Source organism: Melanostigma gelatinosum (assembly GCF_949748355.1).
Source record: "Melanostigma gelatinosum genome assembly, chromosome: 13".
In the NCBI taxonomy this organism is placed as follows: domain Eukaryota; kingdom Metazoa; phylum Chordata; class Actinopteri; order Perciformes; family Zoarcidae; genus Melanostigma; species Melanostigma gelatinosum.
Window position 1 is genome coordinate 7,455,077 of NC_136646.1, and position 17,658 is coordinate 7,472,734.

Below are 17,658 nucleotides of genomic sequence, written 5' to 3' on the forward strand. Positions count from 1 at the left end.
ATTCTGTAGTTCGGGATATTTATCTTCCATAAAGAAAATACTTTTAGACAACATGCAGTCTGTACAGAAATTAATTTATTTCAGTGAAGGCTAAATGCATAGAGAAATGAACATGTGCTTTTTTTACAGAAAAAAAAAAGTTCTTGAATCCAGGTCATTCCAGAAGCCATCAGGTAAAACAAGGACCAAGCTGTTATACTCTTTAACAAATGTCCCTCAGAGCGCAGCATGCCTTCCATCTTCATTAAATGCAGCGAGTTATGTGGGAAACGGCTCAGTCCAAGACTACAAGGAGGCAGGAGGTGTGATGGGGGCTGCCGCCTGCTCCTCTTTCAGTCTGCGCTTCATTAGCTTCTTCTTCTTCTTATCCTCCGTTTCTAACTCTGCAACCATCTCCAAGAACTTGGGGCTGCGGGGGTCCACGGCGTAGCCAAAGCGCTGTCTGGCCTCGGCCAGCAGCTTTGCGCGGCGAGTCTTCTCCTCCTTCAGCTTGCTCTTGGTGTCGCGCTTCTCCCGGCGCCAGTCGGCTATCATCTTGGGCATTTTGGCCATGTTGGCTGCGATAAGTTTCTCTCTGCGATGGGAGAGGGCAAAGATTAGCATAACAGATGTTAATGTGGCACGTGATGTCTCCACAGCTATGAGGTGGACTGCTATGAAATGTGGCACTGTTCATGGTCCTCGCAGGATGAACCATTATAAGCAAGAGGACAAATCAGGCAATCAAAGTTACGAGTATATTTGGGTATCTTGTTGCTCAAAACGAGTCGCCCAGTCCATATTATAATCACAATAAACAGTCAAATAATACATCACACACAAATATAAATGATTATAAATGCCTGTATACACTAAGATTTATTTGGGACAATGGAGATTAATGAACAGAACACATTAATTGTTTTACTTAGTCGCAAGGAAATGGGAATGTTTGTAAGAGATCCCTGCAAAAATCACACCATGTGAGTATATTATTTCCCCCTAATACTCCAAATTGCAGTATCAGTCAACAATAATCTCATTTAGATATATTTTAAAAACCGTTGCACCCATAGTAACTGTCACATACGCAGTATATGCACATACAGAGCCAGCAACCGGTCGATTCAACTCTTAGTCGTTCGAGAGAAAAATTATTGGCAACTAGTTTGCGGCTCAAATCCTTTTTCTCATGCAAATATGAGAAATGTCTCTGTTTCCAGCATCTTTATTTTGGAGGATTTTGTTTCCTTTCTCAATGTTGTGGACAAATCCTCGGTGCTGGTTTATCTTTCTCCGTATTCTCTTAGCCCCAGTTTGTGCCTCCCATATAGTTACCGTTACACAACGAGAGGTGACTTTATTACGTACACCCTGCCCGGTAATAATCGTGCTAGCACAGAACTGTAGCGAGAGAAAAACGAACCAGTTTGACGGTCTGTCCGATAATTGACACATTAGCTACAGTACCTTTAGCATTACTTACTTTGCCAACCGCTTTTCAGATTCCACCTTCTCCTTGGCCTCGATGTTCTTCAGCATTACCTCCAATGGAGGGTGCCACTCATTTTCCTCTGCGATAAGCTTGTCGAGCTTCTCGTGGCTGGGCCACAGCGAGGCAGGGTCGATACCCGACGCTGAACCGTACCGGCCGAATAGCTTCCTGTCATACCGGCCCGTCTTCTGCCACTCGGGCGTCTTCTCGCTGTCCTTGTCGGGAATGTACGGCTCGCGGATGTTCAGCTTTAAAGGTTTGGGGTTGTAGGACGCTGTCTGCAATAGAAGCCCGCTTTGAGAGTCCGCGAAAAGTACAGTTTTTGAACATGAAAGTCCCTTTAAAGTCCTGCATAACATTCCCGTCCTCCTGCACAACATGGACGCCGCCATTTTTGTTCCTCCACATGAAGGACCCTGCTGATGCACAGCGGTGTCTGCCGCAGTGCCTGTTCATCACGGTCGATGAGTCCTATGTTTGTATAGTTTTCAATTATTACATTCTGTCTTATTGGTAAAGTTAAAGAGGTTTACTTTAAAATATTGCATCGAATATAACCAGCAAAAAAATACATTCCGAGATTTAGAATTGACATTGAGTATTCTTGCACTTTGTCAAGATGGCACCAAGATAAGAAGGCAATTTAATGTCTTATGTACCGATGAGACATTATTCAGAATTCCAATTTGTATTACTTTTTGTTTCTTTGTAATATATATAAGTACTTTTTATATGCACCCATAAAAGAGATTACATGAGAGAAATCTGCATATGACATTAAAATAAAAAAGGAGGAAAGTTGTGCTGAAACCATTCATCAATTAGTCTAGTTCAGTGATTCTTAACCATAGGGCCGCGGCCCATGATAGGGCCGCGGCCCATGATAGGGCCGCGGCCCATGATAGGGCCGCGGCCCATGATAGGGCCGCGGCCCATGATAGGGCCGCGGCCCATGATAGGGCCGCGGCCCATGATAGGGCCGCGAGCGCCACCTAGAGGGCCGCGAAAAGCGTTCAGTTTTGCACCTGTGGGCCGCGAGGGCCGCGGGACTGCATAGGTTATCAATTGAAGACACCAGAGATATCACTGTTATCCATGAGACACTCAGTTACGATACAGCTTCCCACCACCAGGTGGCGGTAATGCGTCAGTCAGTTTTTAACAAGCTGCAATAAGCAGAAGAAGACACTCAGCTAACCGCTAGCCTGTAGCGAAAGTTATGGATAAGTTATTAAAAAGAAAAAATGAAGACGACAGTAGTGCCATACCCCCCAAAAGTCTAAATGTGTGCGCAAGTACAACCCTGACTTTCTTAAGTTTCTTAAGCTTTGTGAACGGAGGCAACGAGGCAGAGCCGAGGGCTCAGTGTGTGGAATGTGGGCTAATGCTATCAAACGAAGCACTGGAGCCTTCAAAAATAAAGCGACACGTAGCGACGAAACATCCAACGCTCGTGGGAAAGTCTGTTGGGCTTCTTGTTGTGTATGCAGGTTTACATACACATGATAATAAATGTCTTTGTGATCATCACATTGTATCATCTCATTTATTTAACAAGGGTTTTGCCTGTTCAACACCGGCGTCCTCCATCCCCTCCCCTTCCGTTCCTACGGCTTGTTTGCGCAAATACGTCACAAAACATGTCCGTGTTTGGTATCCCAGCATGCCCAAAATCCTCATCTTTGCAAAGAAAGCATCGATTTTCTTTCATTTCTTATGGTTTCTCCACAAAGGGAGCCCACACACACACTGTCCAAAGTCGCCATAACCGCTGCAAGTCGTATCGTGCAGCATTTCGACGGAAAAAGACACATTACAGACCCGACAACGTGCTAGCGGATGTTACCATGGAGCTACTGCCTTCAGAAAACGCTAGTACTTATAGTACAAACCTTATCCTCCCCTTCCATAAGCCGTCAACCAACGTTTGCGTAACTGAGCTATTCTCATTCTCGTTCGTGCGCTCGGTCGCAGCCATCAAGCACAGCAAGTCCGCTACTCACACACCATGTCTTCGACCATATATACATCGTTTTTGCAATTTGTAAAGGCTAAAAATAAAAGGAAAATAATATAATATCACAATATAAAGGGAGAAACACCTTTAGTGTGTCAGAATATCATGTGGTTACCATGTGTCCATTTGGGTCTCCAAATGTCCTTTTAGAGCTCCGCCTGGATCTCTTCATGGAAGAAACTCTGTAGAATGGTCATACTTTGTCCAATCTTCTTCAAATTTGAGGCAGTTGTTCACTGATAGTGTAGTTGCAGCCCTATACTGTCCTTTACCTGTACAGATACAGCCACCGGCAGTTATTTATACTGAAAGATACTTTTTTATTTTATGCGGACAAAAATCTTACATTTGTACTGACTCCAAAGGCCCACTGCTCTGTTTCTGTATGACCTACAGGTTGTCTGACACTTTTGATGCATATAGTCAGAGTGGGCCCCGGGACACTTTGTACTTGAAAAGTTGGGCCCCGAGGTCAAAAAGGTTAAGAACCCCTGGTCTAGTTGATCGACAAAAAATGATTCAACAATAACATAATTTTATATATATATATATATATATATATATATATATATATATATATATATATATATATATATATATATACACACACACCAATTCTAATTTAATGTTTTAGGACTGTTCAAATAAACAAGCAATTTCAGAACCTTGGTGTTTGGGGAATTGTGATGGACAATTTTCATAGTTTTCTGACATTTATTAATAATAATAACAATATAACTAATGATGCATTTTGTTTATATGCGCCTTTCGAAGCCCTCAAGGACGCCTCACAGGCTAAATCCATCTTGAACATAACTGACAGATTAATGTGATGATAAATTACTGTTAGTTGTAGCTCCAGATTAAAGGAATGAGATGAACACATCAATAAAGGAGACTGCATGCTTCAAGTGCAAAATGGGGAGCGATAGTGCTTGTGTCAAAGTAGATGGAGAACTAAAGTTTTTTAACTTATAAGGTGGTCAAATATGGGGCAGATCTTACCCTGTATCTTCTGTAGGTTTGTTCCAGATCATAGAGGCAGTATTATTTAAAAAAATAAAAAAGCTCTTTATTTATGTATTTAACGTATTACATTAGAAATCACTTTTCTTAAGTTTGGTAGCACTGGGGATATGGCCAAATGTGGAAAAAGTCCATAGCTGGTAAAATAATTGCTTTCAGAGGCATTCTCAGTGACTTCCAGGAGCTCAGATCAGTGATGGGGGGGGGGGGACACGTTTTTCACGAAACGTCCCTGTCGACTTGGAGGTAGCTGTGAGCAGGTGGGCTGAAGCCAGAGCACCAGAGCGATAAGGGGAGCTAAGCCCCTTTTTAACACCTTCTTTGAACCTTTAAGGACCACAGGGCAGGGAAGTAAACCATCTTTGAAAAGAGAGGATCTTTTGTGTTTAGCGTCCTCGGCTTCACCTCCTCCCTTCCTCTTTTTCGCAGCCTCAGCCCTCCCTCAACTTTTATATTTGATTTATTTTCAAGAAGCGGAGATGGAACAAATGGGGTTGCTCTGGAGTGCAGCACTTACAGACACAGATGTCATCGCTTTTGTGTCGTGGGAGCGTGCGGAGCTCTCCATCGTCATTAAAGATTTAGGGTTCCCATGGCAGGGGTAGCACTAGACTGAAGGTGGGGGGGGGGGCATGACAGAAGCTTAATTTGGCTTAGGAGCGTTCTGGTGCCAAGCCCGGGGCTTTAGGGATCACATCAACGTCAGTCACAGGCAAATAGGCTTGTTAGCAGTTAGACGATAAGGGCATGGTGGCAAGATGACAGGTCTATTTCTGAGTGAGCATGCGAGTAGGAGGGCCGGGTGGTGCATTAATACATGTTTAGGGAAGTTATGTGGAACATGCCCACCTGAATCATGACCTTCTTTAAATCGCATCTGCTTTTACAGATGTGTTTGGTTTGTACAGAGCCGTACGTTTGTATTGGATGCGATGAGTAGTCGCAGTGGTGCAGAGTGCCTACAGAGAGATTTTTGGTGGAGCAAGCACAGCGCAACACTTTGGCCTTCACTGTTGGTGCAAGACCACATCTGGGCACTTAAAGACGGATCTCTCAGAAGACGTTAGTCAGGGTTGTGTGGCTTAAATACAAGAGCACATGTTGGCAAACAGACTCTATCCTTGGAGGATAGAGTCTCCTTACAAGTACAACTCAGAGTGGTAGTATCTCTAAGACCACCATCGTAATGCTCATCAGACTGGAGCCCCTGATGCCAATTTGGGCTTGCTGAGGTTTAATTCCTTTAGGGTCTGTGATGAATAAGTTGCCGTTGAACATTAAAATAAGAAAGGGATATTGTACAGCAAGCCGGTCATTGCTGAGAAATGAACCCTGACAGGGTGAGCTGGACCTCGATGCCAAGCGACTTGTTTCATGGCTACTTACTAAACAAATCAATAATTTGACACACATTCTTTTATTTATGAATGATTTTAGTCCTCTCACCGTGTACGGAGTTAAGAACTGAGAACGGTCTGTGTCTGAAAAGTGAAGCCGACGCGTAAGTGCCTTACAATTGCATTCTTTCTAATTTACCATCAGGGGGCGACTCCTCTGGTTGTATAGAAGTCTATGAGACTACGTCGAGTTCTCTAGAGTCTGGTTATTCGTAGCTGCAGTCTGCTCTAAAGACATAACAGACCGTAGAATGCCATAGTCGACCAATCAGAATCAAGTATTTAACAAAGTCCGCTGGGAGCTAACACAGACACCACGCTGCTGCAGACCCATGGGCGGTATTGCTGGGCCCGCTTGAGGGAAGTGAGGCACGGGAGAACCAGAACCAGGACTGAGTGGGGCAGACCCTGGCGTGGTAAAGTGAGAGGTTTTCCGAAGTGATTCTGGTTAAACGCACCGCCAAAATCAACACAAATTTAAAGTATACCTCGTTGTAGCTTTAACCTATAACCATCAAGGGATTTCATTTGTAATTAAAAATAATAATATTGATAATAATAACAATTACAATTTCTCTCACTCTCTCTCAAACACACACACATACAGGCGGAGAGAGCCAAGGTTTGGCGTCGTCTTTCCTCAGGAGCAATTTGCCAAGTCAGCGTTACCATTTGTTGACACAAAGAAGAAATCATAATAAATTGAGTCTAAATGAACCGCTCTTTTGTTGGCCTTAAACAATGACAGGGGGGATTTGCTCAGAATTTTGGCACCGAGAATTCAATTCATCAGCATTTCCCCAGAACATGGGATGAGGACCCCCCCCCCCCCCCCCGCGCCCCCCCCCCCCCCCCCAAAAAAATCCCTCCATTTCCTGGTAGTGACAGAACTCTGTGGCTTCACTGCACAACCTAAGAGTGGAAAGGACAAAGCAAAGCCCCCTCGGTGAGACGTGTCTCCGCGGCGCCGGTGATAAATCACAGCTCTCCCATCGCACACAAATTAATAATCCAAAGGTAACTAATGTTGTCCTTGGTGACATGGCTATAAATTCCCCTCATCGATGGTTCTAACATGTAAACACTGAACATCTTGCATGGCATTCCTGATTTCTCAATTCGCGGTTACAAAAAAAGAAAAAGGCCGTCATGGACGTCATGTGCAGATCTTTTTCTTTTCTTTTAGCAGAGCGTAAGTCATGGCCGTGACTCTTGCAGCTCTCCGCAGGCTGCTTTTTAAACACCCCAAACGCCCCCCCCCCCCCCCGACTGATGTTAAACTTGGACTTGGCCCAATTCAGAACTGCAAGCGTAAGCGGTCTTATGAAGGGGGGTGGTGGAGGTGGAGGAGCTGATGTGTGTGTGCGGGAAGAGAAGGATGGTGAGCTTTCAGCGGGGAGCAGCAGATTATTTTACAGTGATGGATGTACCACATGGAGATCCAGTTAGTGATGCGTTTGGAGCGCGATGGGGGTCTGAGTTGGGATGGGGAGGTGGGTGTCTCAAGGCTGCAGTCGCCACTGAGTTTGTGGGGGAAACAAACGCAGGGGTGTCTGTGGCTTTCTGAAAGATTCAGTAAGGGGTGACGGAGAGAGACCAGGGCGGCGGGGCCACCAGAGAGCTCTTATTTCTGCTCACTTTGCAGCGAAGAGCGCAGTAAAGACATCAATCTGGGATTCCCCGCCGCCACATCATGGCCGTAAAATCTTCTCTAAATTACCTCGCATCACAAATCTTTATACCTCACGTTCATGTAAACACCTGAAGAGAAGCACATTCCTATAAAAACACACACCCACAGTGGGTTTACATAAGAATTTGGTATTTGTTCCAGGTCTGTAATGGCACTGGATTCCCACGGTAGTAAACAACTGTGCCACTCTCTGCCCCTGATACATTAAGAATTATTTTTTTTCCTACAAATGATCAAACGGCCATGGGATTTGAACAGATTGTGGTTTATAAAAAAAAAAAAGAGATGACAGATTTGTAAACAACGACGGCAAAATGTTTCGTTATGATGGAGCTCATAGTTTCCCCCTTTCTCTTTGGGGATCCTCAGGCCCGCATAGCCCAGCCCAGGGTCCTAATGAGATGATGAATGGGAGCATACGGAGTGATGGAGGCTCTCAATCCACCAGCGACTGCTAATTTAAGGGGGAGATTCATCAAACTGCACTCCGATGCACCTTCATGGAGCGGTGGCGGGGTCCAGTGAAGATGAATGACGGTAATTATCAGCCCTACCTGCTCACAGCCCGTCCTCCTCTTCTCCGCTGCTTCCCGGGGTTCCAGGGTTCGTAATCTGTGTCCACGGAGAGCCGTCGCTTAAATCAAATCCCTCTGTTTTTGCTGATGGATCTCAATCAAGTCTGATTTGGGAGATTATTCCACAACATACTAATGCACAAGTGTTGTTGCGCTCACCTGACATAAAGTGCCCGAGTGCCACGCTGAATGTCTCATTCTGCACACAAGTGATCAAATCACTCGGCCTTCTCCACCACTCGGCCTGTAAGTGCTATCTCGATCACTTGGTCAACAGAGCTGTTACTGTTTTCTCTTCCAGTTGGCATTGTTGTCAAATGTCATTGGTTTCTCTGAAATCTCCAGCCAGAAGCACTGAGTATGCTTTCTTGCCAAAGTACCAAAGTAGTGACCGCTGATAGAGCAGTTAGGCATGATATGACGGAAGCCTTTACAGTGCTGAAGTTACATTTCCTTCTTGGCGCAATCATAAACAACTGTTTAAAGTTTTTCACCTCATTGTGGGTCCATTAGCATATTTGAAACGTATTTTTTAAGTATCGTATTTAAAAAGCTGTACTAAAACGGCAAAATTCAATAAAACTTCCTGAAATTGTGAATAAAAAGGTTTTACGCTAGCTTGAGGTGGTTTTTGACTTTGTCCTCCTGGGATCTGTATCTGATCTGGTTTACTGTCACGTTTTGAGCGAGTTCGGTTTCTATGGTGATTCTCGCAATATTCCTTCGCTCCTTTGGCACATTCGTCGGGATATGAAAAAATGCACCTACCGGTATCCTGATTAGCTTCTATTGTACACATTACAGACCCTCCCCAACCGTAAAGTCTCAAGCTGTGCCTATGCTAACATTAGCTTAATTGGGTAGCTAGCTACGGCTGGCAAAACTGACGGCAAGAGATGAGAAGCTTTTGTCTATCTGAAATCACGGATCCGTTGTTTCATGAAATGGCAAAGAATTTGGAGAAGTAAAATCTGCCGTTATTATCATAAACCAGGCTGGTCTCATCCAGCATTCGTAGCTACACCTACGAAAAAGAATGCGCCGTAATTCGTGATATCCCACGAAATGATTTTGTATATTATTCACGTGACCATGAACGAGGATCGGTCCAACCACCAGTGATCTTTCAGCCAGGAGGCCGCTCTTTGTTCCCTGTGTCCCCAGTGACTTATTTGTTACGTAACTTGTGTAATGTAGTGGTCTTGCACCACCGGGATTATTTTTACCAAAAACAACAATCTTTTCCAAAACCTAAGTACGGTTTGTTGCCTAAACCAAACGGAGTAGTTTCCTGTGAAGACCATATGCATGGCACGAGCGGGTAATTGACACGTGTTACTGGCCTTTTCAGGAAAAATGCACAAAAAATGAGGAGTAATTTTTAGTAGGATATCATACGAACTTGTTGTATGAGGATACGGTGCATAAACTGAGAACTGAAGTCTGTACCGGCATAGCGTGGCAACCAGTGGCAGGCCGTGTGTTTTATACCCGGGCCTTCAGTGCTGTTGAACCACCTCCTAATAACCTCATTATGACGCCACAGCTACGGGTTGTTATTTGTTTCTAGGGGTGTAACAATACACGTATTCCACTGCACACTAAAGAACACGAGCCATTCAAATATTAATCACATCAGAGGGAACGATATTAACCATATCATAAAAACAGCACCACAGACAAATTTACACCGTAGATGTAAAACAAACGCAGTTCATTTACCAAAGCTGCTGTTCACTTAAAGACAAAGTCCATCCTCCTTTCTTTGTTAACAAAGAGTTTAATACCGCAGTTGAACAGAACATCGGTGTGGTTCAGTTCCAGCCAGAGGTCATCATGCGAACGTATTCGTTGAGTTGTAGATCCACTCGGGTTGAAAAAGTTTTCAAAAGCACCGTAGCTTGTAAGTGTCCTGTCGTGCTATGGTGCCTTGTTGCTGCCTTGGTTAGCCAACTCGGGTTAGCGTAGCGTAGCTCCAAACACCAAGACGCTCAGTCGCAAATAAAACGCATTCCAGCCATAAAATGTGCAACGCTTCTCCAACGCTGTCAGCCAGGAATACCGTTCGTACAAATCCTTTTCCTGGCGGGGTCAGGGCTGCTAGCTGTGGGGTTGGCCGACCCTTTCTTACGATGTCCAGCTTTTCTGGAAAAGGCCTTCTCCAGAAAGGCGTTGCCAGTAACTCCCGAATCCGTGTCTCCTCCTCCTTCAGTCATTGAGTGTTAAAAAAACAAAGCTACACCAAGCAAAACGCTAAAAATGTCATGTCAATGTCATAACTTCTTACATATCTTTCAACTTGAACTCTTACAACTACTACTAACTTCTGCTAGCTGCTTCAGCTTCACAACAGTGACGCTAGCCACTGACCACGTGGCGCACATTAATGCTGAGCTGCACGTTAGTGCTGACGTACTTGTAGGCCACCTAGAAAGCCCTGGTACGTCAAAGAATTAAATTCACTGAAACTGCAAAGGCTTCCTAGCGGACCTCGGGCCTCTGTTCTTACCTAGAGACACAGAGGTGAGATCTGATTGGATAAAAGCTCTGCTTAAAACAAGCTGCACTGGAAGCAGAGCAACTGAGGAAGACAGTAGCTGTGCAATGAGAAAATAAGATCATGGGAAAAATATTATTATACATGTTGTGTATTTGTGAAAAATTATTAAATTATAAAATAGCTATAACTTTGTGATTCTGTTTAGACCTGCAGAGAAGGCCTTGCTGGCCCTGACGGCCCACCACTGGTGGCAACAGTAACTAAGGGGTAGGGCTCAGTGTCAAGTTTACTTTGTGACCTCATAAGCTCTCCGTGACCTCCACATGTCAAAGCGTTGAGTTCCTGAAGGGAACAAGCTGCCACCTGATTTTAACCTGGCAACACCACCATCCGGACACGTGGGACACACATTGTGTCGCAGCCGTGCCGTCCCTGGAGCCCTGAGTCACTGCATGTTCACATTCAGATAGATATCCACACACCGGCACAGACACGCATGCACACAGCTATACAAGATTTCTGTGGGGGGGTTCTGCGGTGTAGGGGGAGGGAGGAGAAGGGGTGGGGGGATGCATGTGGCACCAGCCTGGCGCAGACATCGTTCCCGTTGCTCCCTTCGCTACGCCGGCGCCATCTGTCATCTGCGTGAACATCTGCAAACCCAAGGTGCCCTTGTCACCCAATGTTGGAGCAGTATGTTTGGCTTTTCCATTAAGGAAACCTGGAGTGATTTACCAGAACAGAGCCTATTAGGCTGTGATGGTGCGGTGGCGAATCAGCTGGACGGCAGAGGCAACATTAAATGGCAAGATTCCTCCTTAGGCAACGCCCGCCCGCCCGACCAGCATGTCTGGCTAGCATGACATCTCGTCTGCTAACCGACAATTTGGCCCGAGCCGCCTGTTTCTTTATGAGCCTCGGCTCCACGGGAAAAAATCAAGCATAATAAAAAATCAGTTAAAAATGATGTTTTCTCCTTTTTTTTTCTGGTAGAAGTATGTGCAGTCCACCGATATTCGTTGCAGAAAAGTGGTTTTATTTTTCTTTTCTTTTTTTTCATTAATTATCAATATGTATTTTTGCAATACTTCCTGCAAAGTGATGCAACTCGCAGCCGATTGGGGCTTTTGGAGTTGTTTTGACTTCCAACGTTCTAAAAATTGGTGTAAAAATGTTAATATCTATCAGCTGTGAATCATCCTGTCCATTAACATGAACACAAAGACCCTGAACACTGCGCATTTGTCATTTTGTCATTGTGTAGACTGACCCTCAGCACCCACAACTCTGACTGACTTCCAGCGTCCCCGCTCGGCTCCTCCACATTTCCTCCTCTGTCTCTCTGACTGTACCGCAAAACAGATGGCCTCACCCCCATCCCCATTTTTAATCTATCTCCTCTCTGCACACCCGAGGTTATGACCAAAATTGAAATCATATTCAAATATTAAAAGACTCCGAGGAGACTTGAATGGCTGTACCATGTTGCGGTCCCTTTTTTCCAGCTAAATTTGTAATTTAATTTTTTGGCCTTGAATGAACTCATTCATGTTGCCTCTGCTGTTGATTCTAGTGGAGATATTGTCCGGTGGCAGATGGATTGTTGTGCTAAGACTGGACAGTGTATTATTCACCACCGCAGCTCTCTAGAGAGCGTCGCTGTCTATTGCGTACGGTGCTGAGCTGGATTACGGCAACAAGATCACAACAATATGCTCATTGTCCATAATCTCAAGGATTACTCTCGCGATGAAACTGGCCGTAGCCTCTCTGGGTGATACAGAGTGATATGGGAGATTTTCTACAAGCCTTGGCCGGGAGCGTCCTCTTTATGAGATTCTCTGATCTTTCAGACTCCAGAGTTTTCTTTCAATTGTCCCCCGTCTTTGTCGCCATGCACATGACGCTGCTGGACGCGGCAGCGGGCAAAGCTTTGCCTCCCACAGCTGGCTCTCCAAAAGAAATGGGCAAACACGCGCACATGCGAATAGCTCGAGCTTCGCCGCCATCTGCTCCAGTGAATGAGCAGAGGATGCTGCCTGGTTGTGAATTCGAAACAGCAGCTGAGAGGACACACTGTGCCCTGACCACACAGAGTGGCACCGCTGCTGCCCGGCTGCCTGGCACAACGGGCTCCATCTGACGCACTGATGATTTCACACACAATCACACACACAATGAAATATTGTGTGGCCACGGCCACAGACGGGATTTATATTGAGTGGGAATGTGATCTTAACTCATCGGGGTTGTAGCAACATAGTCCCTGGGAAAGAAATGTTGGCATTGTACGTTGGAATATGTTGAATGGCGACTTTTCTTGACCAAAAATATGTTTCATGAATGCGTTTCATATCAGCCTTGTGGCACGTTTGGAGAAACGGACAATGCCATGTGGTTTATGTTGTGAAACGATTGGTAAGGTTTAGGAAACAAAACTACCTGGTTAAGTTTTAAAAAATCATGGTTTGTGTTAAAATAATAACGCATAACAACCATACGTAACAGCGTAACTGGCATTAAGAAACGGCAACCGCTGTTGGAAGACTTTCCTACATAATGTCACTTAACGATCGTAACCAATGTTACGTAACAACTGCAACATAACTAGCATAAATACAGAACAGCCTTTAGCAGACTGACTACAATAGCGTTACGTAACAATCGTAACAACATAACTAGCATAAATACAGAACAGCCTTTAGCAGACTGACTATAATAACGTTACGTAACAATCGTAACAACATAACTAGCATAAATACAGAACAGCCTTTAGCAGACTGACTACAATAGCGTTACGTAACAATCGTAACAACATAACTAGCATAAATACAGAACAGCCTTTAGCAGACTGACTACAATAGCGTTACGTAACAATCGTAACAACATAACTAGCATAAATACAGAATAGCCTTTAGCAGACTGACTATAATAACGTTACGTAACAATCGTAACAACATAACTAGCATAAATACAGAACAGCCTTTAGCAGACTTACTACAATAACGTTACATAACAATCGTAACAACTTAACTAGCATAAATACATTACAACTGCCCTTAGCAGACTTTCGTCCTTAACGCTACACAACAATCATGAAATTACAACCTTAACAACGTAACAACATAACGAGCATTTATACTAGATCACTTGCTCTTGGTTTCACTCATTGTAATGACTCATTAAAACATAGACAGAAACACAGACATTCAATGAATCCATGGTTTGCAGAAACGTACAAAGCCAACATTTCTTTTCCCCGGCGACTAGGCTGGTTGTAGAAAAAATATTGTCCAGAGAATGAGCCATGAAATCAGTAACGTGTACATTTATAGCAATGAACTGTACATGCTGGACGGCTACAGGACTATATATGGCTTGGGAACTTGTAGCTTAGTCTCCTGTTGGTTCTTTTCTTTTCTCTTGTCGTGAATGGAAAAAGTGACCCGCAGTCTTTTGTGAGCGGGTTATATGTTTTGGAAAGCCTTGCAAGCGTTCACTTAAATAACAGAAGAAAAGAGGAATAGGTATCAAGCGGGCATAGACACTGTGCATACAAAAAAGAACCCAAACAAACACCCCGGGAGCCCAACATTCAACGGCGGCCAAGAAGTGCCTGGCGGAGAGGGCTGGCTTTGAAAAGAGCACCTGCGTGTGCTATAAGAGTCTCAAAAACAAAAACTCATAGCCTAAACAACTCTTTACAACGCTGACAGTCACTGGTTTCCTTGTGAGCAACTTTGTTTTCGTGGACAGGACCTCCATCTAGGCCACTTGCTTATTTGCAATTTGTCACCTGGCTTGTTTACTTTTCTTTCCGCTCATTTAGAACTTACCTTTGTCCTAACGGGCTCATTAGCAGCGGCCTCATTCCAGGAAGAAACCACCAGGTTAGAGCCCCACATTTCTGAACCCGGGCGACACGGCTCAGGCGCCGCACTTTAAATGAGGCTTGGCCCCGTTTCTCATGGGGAAGCTGCAGAGCGAGGAGCCAACAATGTGTTTTCACTTTTATGTATTTTCATAAGTCATCTAGTTGGCCATTAAAGTTGATATTTTTTTAACAAGGGATTGCATCTTTTCCAAAAAAAGAAACATGCTTGCGCTAAAATCGAATTCCCTTGCTCTGGGAATACTGTTAAGAGTTTAACCATCATGCTTCCAACACATTTCATGCAGGAGCAGGTTTGTACGGAACATTATTTTAAAAGCCAGAAGTTTCCGCAAATGGCAACTGCTGCCTCTCCTGTGTCTTGGATTCCTAATATACAGACGTATAGTACGGTGAGGGGACAGGGAACAGGACATGAATAGACCATGAGACAGTTGGCCTCACAAAAGCATAAAAGCCCACCCCCACTACAATACATCATAGATTTATTTTCAAACATTTTTGCATTGTACAGTAAACTGTTCGGGAATTCAAGACATTTTAACCATGTTAGTTCATTTTCCAAACCATATCAATAATACAAAAAATAGTTTTCTTGTATTTTTACAAATTACAAATTTACAAATCCAATTTACACCCAAGTTTCACTTTAATTTGATGTTGTTTTCAATTTCTCCATTAGCAAATTCAGAGGAAAGACCTAATAGAAACAACAAGAACCCTCACATAATAAAAAAAAAAATAGAAAATGTGTTCAATTTTCAGAAATCATTTTTGAAAAAGGTTTTATTTATTTTAATTGTTTTTCAGAGAAAGATCAAATTTATTAAGTAAACGGATAACCAATAAATACATTCATGCCAATAGTAGCAGGTTTTCACCAGGTTGTCATGAAAAGGCCCCCAAACACTTTTTTCATAATTAAAAGGTGTATTTTCAATACAAAAAGCATCTTGTTTAAACATTAAAAAACCTGATAATTTCCTGTGTTAGAATATATAAATTTTTGGCATTAATCCTTGATGATGGCTTACCGAACAGCTCTTTGTCATCTCAGAGTACCCAAAGATTCCCAAGAATAGATCTAAGCCAGTAATCACATATGAATAAAGAGTACATAATGGTGATACTGATGGATAGATTTAATCTAGACTCAATCTTTTTGAGTCCCGACCCCCCAACTTAGCTCGGGCCAATGCGTTGCCCAATGTGCTCCAGAAAATGTGGATTTTTGAGGCGTTCCGTGACTTTTTCTCTCACCCTTACCAGCTGGAAATCCCCCATTTAGAAACTCATGTGATTTGATTCTCACAAACACAGGGTAGCGCAGGGTTCATGTTTCTGAAAGCAGAGCTGTTCTGTTGGCAAACATTGAATTTGCTTCACATTATTACTGTGTTACTGCATTATATTGGAACAAGTGAGGAAAAAAACAATGAAAGTATTAAACATGATCGGCAGATACTGAACATTAAAGGATGCAGAAAAATATCGAACAGTCAGGATGTTGATTGAGCCCTTTTAAATTCCAACAACTTAGTAGATCTTGTTGTCAGTCACTTCAAACTGAGGGTCTGGCTAAGAGAGACCACATGACCCCCTGGGCCCCTGGGCCTGTGTTCAGTAGGCCCATAGGTCGGGGACTGCATGTAAAGGTTTGGAGTTGGGGAAAGGGGCTAAATCTAGTATAACAGCAAGGCACACTCCTGCGTTGTTATTTCTTTGAACACTCTATAGTCTTGGAAAAAAAAGACTAACGATACCCTTCCCCTTAATAACTCAAGACAATACGTTTATGCCAAGCATAAGAGTGGTCCCTAAAGAAACAGCTGCTAAAAAGTGCTGATGAATAAACTGTAATTGCCGCAACCCAGTGGCCAGAGAAAATAATGGCATTGTACGTTTCTGCAATCCATAGGCTACGTTATATGTGGAAGTATGGACATGTGGAAACGTCTCATAACAGCCTCATTCAAACGCACAGTGCCACGTGGTTAACGTGAAAGGATTGGTAAGGTTTAAGCAACAAAACTACTTGATTGAGGTAAGAAAAAAGATCAGGTTTTGTGTTCCACTAACAACGTAATGACATAACAATTTAACAACTGTAACAATAAATAAGAAATAAAACGACTTTCTTACGTAACAAGCGTCACTCAATGTTTAGCTTTGGTTTCCTGGACACGGACAGCGGGCTCCTGGGTGAAAGTCCTGTGTTTGTTTGACCCATCTTCCACCATTCCTTCTCGCCCTCAGTGGACTTTGTCGCCTGTTGTGCTCATTATTATACCACGTAACTTTTGATGACGCTCCATAAACTACCTCACTTGTAGCTGTGGTTTGCAGAAACCTCAGGTGCTACAATGCCAACATGTTTTCATAGCGCTGCACTGATGAATGTACTGATATTATGAGCATGTTTTTGTCTTTGTATGACAAATATCACAAGGGAAGGGTGAAATATATAATGAAGCAGGGCATGAGAAAAAAGTTGAAAAAAAACAAAACAAAACTGCTTTCCCAAAAATGTTTGACTACGCTCCCTTCAACTAAAAGGAAAACCAGAGAACCCTCCCCCTTTTCTAACCCCCCTTCCCCTCCCTAATGACTTGCACACATTCCCTAATCCATCCATCTGTGTATATGCATATTCTTGCACATTTAAAACCCAATATTTTCCAAAAATGTCATACCTGAAGTTAATGAATTTCCCTCTGATTTGATTTCCCTCCACTCTTAAAATTCTTCCAGGTACCTAAAGGGTGTGTGCCAGCACATGATTGGGAGGGTGTCAGACTGATCTGATTGGTGGGAAAGGGAGGAGGAGAGAGAGAGGGAGAGAGAGAGAGAGAGAGAGCGTTAGAGGTGGATGAATCGGGATTGTGGAGAGAGGAGGGGATCGTCCGAGAGCAGACAGAGAGGGAGGCAAAACTGAAAGCAGATGGCAGAGCTGGCACCTGTCTCACACTAAAATCAGTTTGGAGCCGTTTTCCACATGTCTTAAAAAAAATAAAAAAATAAAAAAAGCCAATTCCACATATTATGCCAAAAAAACCAACTCTCAGGTTTTAACCCTCTTGTGAC

At 43.6% G+C, this 17,658-nt stretch overlaps 1 protein-coding gene across 1 annotated transcript; it reads right to left on the reverse strand.

Moving 5' to 3' along the window:
- Positions 1 to 61: 61 nt before the first annotated feature.
- Positions 62 to 1,872, reverse strand: gadd45gip1 (growth arrest and DNA-damage-inducible, gamma interacting protein 1). Its single transcript, XM_079282732.1, has 2 exons — positions 1,466 to 1,872; positions 62 to 574 (listed from the first exon to the last, which is right to left on the reverse strand). Exons 1-2 carry the CDS (start codon positions 1,864 to 1,866, stop codon positions 286 to 288), a joined length of 690 nt encoding a protein of 229 aa, XP_079138858.1. The 5' UTR covers positions 1,867 to 1,872; the 3' UTR covers positions 62 to 285.
- Between the last annotated feature and the right edge of the window lie 15,786 nt (positions 1,873 to 17,658).

Coding starts and splice junctions, on each gene's coding strand:
- gadd45gip1 (XM_079282732.1), bottom strand. CDS start 1,866: ATGGCGGCGTCCATGTTGTGCAGGAGGACGGGAATGTTATGCAGGACT. Junction 575..1,465: donor TCTGAAAAGCGGTTGGCAAA/GTAAGTAATGCT, acceptor CTCCCATCGCAG/AGAGAAACTTATCGCAGCCA.